Source organism: Strongylocentrotus purpuratus, unplaced genomic scaffold (genome assembly GCF_000002235.5).
Source record: "Strongylocentrotus purpuratus isolate Spur 01 unplaced genomic scaffold, Spur_5.0 spur5_scaffold_21, whole genome shotgun sequence".
In the NCBI taxonomy this organism is placed as follows: domain Eukaryota; kingdom Metazoa; phylum Echinodermata; class Echinoidea; order Camarodonta; family Strongylocentrotidae; genus Strongylocentrotus; species Strongylocentrotus purpuratus.
The window spans coordinates 17,252,359-17,257,384 of record NW_022145607.1 but is presented as its reverse complement, the minus strand read 5'-3'; the positions used below and the strand labels follow the sequence as shown (position 1 = coordinate 17,257,384).

At 40.4% G+C, this 5,026-nt stretch overlaps 1 protein-coding gene across 1 annotated transcript; it reads right to left on the bottom strand.

The window, feature by feature from the left end:
- Positions 1-3,898: 3,898 nt before the first annotated feature.
- Positions 3,899-5,026, bottom strand: LOC115927887. Its single transcript, XM_030994196.1, has one exon. The coding sequence runs from the start codon at positions 5,024-5,026 to the stop codon at positions 3,899-3,901; it is 1,128 nt and encodes a 375-aa protein (XP_030850056.1).

Sequence of the window (5,026 nt, the reverse complement as noted above, 5' to 3'; positions counted from 1 at the left end):
GTTTCACAGTTACCATTTAAGTTCCGTGGTGATAGTCCCGTGACTGTCGGCATATTTCTATTTTCACCAGTTGATAACTGGTCTGTGTGCATATTTCCAGTTGCACCAGTTGATGACTGACTGTTGGCATATTTCCAGTTGAACCAGCTGACACCAATTAATTTGCATATTCAATATGGGGTGCGTGCAGATCTATGTTATTAAAACAATTTATCTGAATTTACAGCATATTGCTTAATTACTAATGATTTAGTAATATGCAATTCATGATTTCGAAAATACTACAAATATAAATTACCAGTTATTAGGAAATTTCGCTACTTCGTATAAATTACATTTAATTAAACGTGAATAAGGGAAACATGAACTATGAACTAAAATAATTTAAATAAAATACAAGTATATGAACAAATTTCGATTAATTAAATTATGTAAGTCTACTTATTACCAATGCCTTTACATTGGAAATACAGACGTACAAGTATTGAAGTGTTTTTGTCGTTCAACTGGTTGGAAGTTTTACCAAATGGTTCTAATGGCTCAGCTAGACCAGTCGAATTCTAACTGGTCTGGATCATCTGGATCATTTCAATTTCCAGGGTAACCAGTGGCATTAACTGGTTCATCAACTGGACCAGTTGCAACTAGCTTTCTCTTCTGGGATGTTTGCACCCACCCCCATCCCCACCCCCATCCCCTCCCCCACCCCCTCTAATCCCAAACTGCTTCCGGCGCACTTGGACGTAATTATGGAAGATCCAAAACACGATGTTCAGAAACGGGATGAGAACGTCATTATTTTGGTTCATGTATTGTGTAACATTTGCGTAATTATTGGGTTGAACGCGGGTTATAGTAACATATTTCCTCTTCGACGTAAATTTCACGTGAATGAAAAACATGATTCATCTCAAGTCAGCCTCGTAATATTCACGTGAATTTCACGCAGATATTTTGACTAAAACTAAAACTGACTAAAACTAATTTCATAACCAAACAAACACGGGAGTATTAGGTTTACCAACCATGGTCTCCAAGGTAGGGATAATCACGCTATTATAATGGTGATATTGCAGTGACAATTGCGTGTTTTAAGTGACCTATACCCTTTTCACATCTACCAAATATTGCTTAACCCCGGGAAATAGGTGGGGCTAAGGGGGCTCTTAGCCCCACCAATTCCTTCCTTAGCCCCACCAATTACCCGGGGTAATTTTAGCCGGCTTTCTGTTCACATTACGTTTTGCCAAAGTGGGCTAACCCCACAAATAGTACGGGACTATCTGGCCCTGCAAAATAGCAGGGTTAGCCGGGCAATTGCGGGGTTAGCCGGGCAATTGTGGTGCTAAGCTGCGTAGTGTGAATCCGAACCGGGCTAAGGAGAAGCGGGGCTAAGCAACAGCCAATCACAGACAGCGTGGTCGTGTGGTCGTGAATTTGCATTTATCGCGCGCTATGCATGCAGTTCACGTTACGCATGCATGCAGTTCACGTTTAGTCGTAAGGCGCATGCGCGGTAGCAAAAGCATTAATATTCATGAGCTATCGAATAGTCCGGGGCTAAGGCGAACGTAGTGTGAATCGCGTGAAATTTCTTAACCCCGGCTAAGCACATAGTCCGGGGTTAAGAAAATAGATGTGAACAGCAAAAAAAATAGTATGGGGTTAAGGATAGTATGGGGTTAAGGATAGTCCGGGGTTAAGAAAAATAGATGTGAAAAGGGTATAAGTGCACTAATACCCTTTTCACATCTATTTTTCTTAACCCCGGACTATCCTTAACCCCATACTATCCTTAACCCCATACTATTTTTTTTGCTGTTCACATCTATTTTCTTAACCCCGGACTATGTGCTTAGCCGGGGTTAAGAAATTTCACGCGATTCACACTACGTTCGCCTTAGCCCCGGACTATTCGATAGCTCATGAATATTAATGCTTTTGCTACCGCGCATGCGTAACGTGAACTGCATGCATGCGTAACGTGAACTGCATGCATAGCGCGCGATAAATGCAAATTCACGACCACACGACCACGCTGTCTGTGATTGGCTGTTGCTTAGCCCCGCTTCTCCTTAGCCCGGTTCGGATTCACACTACGCAGCTTAGCACCACAATTGCCCGGCTAACCCTGCTATTTTGCAGGGCCAGATAGTCCCGTACTATTTGTGGGGTTAGCCCACTTTGGCAAAACGTAATGTGAACAGAAAGCCGGCTAAAATTACCCCGGGTAATTGGTGGGGCTAAGGAAGGAATTGGTGGGGCTAAGAGCCCCCTTAGCCCCACCTATTTCCCGGGTTAAGCAATATTTGGTAGATGTGAAAAGGGTATAAACGTATTAACACATTTACGTAAATGTCAGGTGTTTGAAGAACGTAACTCTCCTCAAGTCGATACCTTAATATTGACGTGATTTTCACGTGATTTTGTTTATTGGGATTGCATGTTTCTCAACATATCTTAAAGGTTCCTTCGAATAAAATATTTGCATCATCAGCATACATGTTTATTTTCGGGTGAGTTGGGTGATTGATAGCGGTAACGTATACATGATAAACATTATTACTACTCAAATTGAGAGAAATCGGTAACTATTTCGTTACTAAGGATTCTCAATACTAAGGAAATCGCCAAGATGGAGAATTGGAATGATTATTCAAGGAAATTAGGTGAGAGTATTTCATAATCATTAACACGGTTATCATTTGCCAAAATAATTAAGTATTTTGTCCAGGTTATTAGATTTATTCCGATTTACTTCATTGCAGTCTAAGACCTGCGTTTTAAACAGCGTAATGTTGAATCATTTCTCTATATAGATATATAAATATGCATGAAGACAGCTAAGTTATATAGCAATCCGAAACGAGCTATATAACTAAATGAAAATCAATACTATGTAAATTATAATGTTTGTCATAGTTTACAAACATCAGAAATATAATACATGTAAGCATCTAAAATATCCATGTCAAACTTATGTTGTACAAATAAATACACGAGATATAATGAAATGACCAACTTTAAACTGTTTCCTCTCTTTATATTCTGTTCTTTCCCTGCTTGTACGAGGATATTGCGATATCGTATTCTCATGTTATCCTACAGCTGTTTCTTTCTATCTTTCTCACCCTCTCCACCTTAATCTATCCTTTATGCTCTCTTTCTCAGCCATTCCTTCTTTCTTTCTCCTCCTCATATACATCCATATTTATCTGAACAAAGGGTTTTTATGGAACACTTACATTCACCAGTCATATACAGTGCGAAAATACGAAACCGAGAGTTATCGATGTTTTATCATAACTTAATCACAATGTAAAGCTTAGATCCTTCTCTTTTATTTGCTGCAACTCATATGATGTCATATCATATTTCACGCATGAGTGATTAAAACAAATTTGAAGAGAGGAAACCAAAAAGTAATTTGGCGGGCGGTATCATTTCTAGAAACTTCATTTTCTGCTCTTTCATATGACACCTCAATCAGGAAAAAAATGAGCCAGGAATAACAAAGTTCTGTTTGTTTAAAGTAATGCTTGCATTTCCATAATTTGATTAAACGAATTCGTTTTCACTGGCTGCCTGCTGTAGCAACAAACAGAGTTGATAAAAGACTGAACTCCGTCTCATTGACGATCAACCATGCACAAAGAAGACGAAATGAATTGTGATTAACTTGTGATAAAACATCGGTAATTCTCGGTATCTTTTTTCTAGAACAAAATTTCTTTTGCTCGTTCATAGTTTTTATTTTATTCTGTAGTTCACGATTCTTTTACCTTTACATTTGATGATAATGATATCAAACGGAATTCCGAAATATTTTCAAAAAAAATGAATTCATATAATGAAAATGAATCATTTGTGTAATTTACGATATTTTCTGTAATCATTACTAGGACTTGAAAATTTGAACGCATTCTCCTCGAAACTTCTTATTAGCGATGAGATAGATGAAAATATTGATGAACTGGTTGATGTAGTGCAGGTTGTAAAGAAAAGTAAGGATGGCAACGCCTTTAGGGAGGGTCTGAGCCAAGCGGAACTTCTGTTCGGTTGTCAAGAGCTTAATGGCCAACTCAGGGATCAACAAGACGAAAAAGAAAATAGTCGCGATGACGAGCATCTTGGTTGTCTTGTGGTCCGCCTGTTGCTTCTTTCCTGTTGTACGCTTCTTGTGCGGCTCTTCAGTACCACTGCATCGAGGCTTCTTGTGGTTGATTGAAACGTTGACGTCACCTAAACCAGAGGCATCATTTGCTTTTGTATCAGCATTACTGCTGACATCGTCGCCAGCGGTAGGTGCACTTGATGATTGAACTGACGGCTGGCGGTCAGTAGGGGTAGAAATGTTGGCGGTGGACTTCGTCTTCGAGACGGTAGCTGATATCGAGGAGATGCGCCCTTTAGCATCACTGGCTCCTAGGCCATTTGTCATCCTCTCTCGAAGAGCCTGGTGGTGACGAATTACGCTGTAGATCTTCACGTACAGCACTACGATGATAGACAACGAAGAGCCAGCCAGGACAGAAGGGAGCGCAACGTATATCTTACGAAGCAGATCATCATTCCCGAAGGCGTTGCAGATAGCGATGCCTTGGGAATTTTTCGCTGGTCTAGTATGAAATGCGATCGGCAGGTAAATCAAGATCGAGATAACAACAGATGCCGCTGACACTGTCCAAGCTAGAGGCGACGAAAACCGGGTTGAAAACGGGCGGCAGACCGCGAAATAACGACACACAGCTATGAATAAAGTTATAAACAGACCTGCAATAGAGATGCCATCCTTTAACATGTTTTCGACGACGCACAGCCAACGAACAGTCTTGGATGTCGCACTGCCTTCAATCAAAAGCAAGCATAGAAAGAGGTCGAGGAGGGCAAGGGCGATCACCGCAACATCAGTTGGGTTTTTATTTTTTCTTCGACTGAAGACGAATACAATGAAAATGTTACCTGGAATGCCGATTGCACCGGCACAGGAGGCGACTGCGATATTTGTCAGTTGGAAAGCATTCAT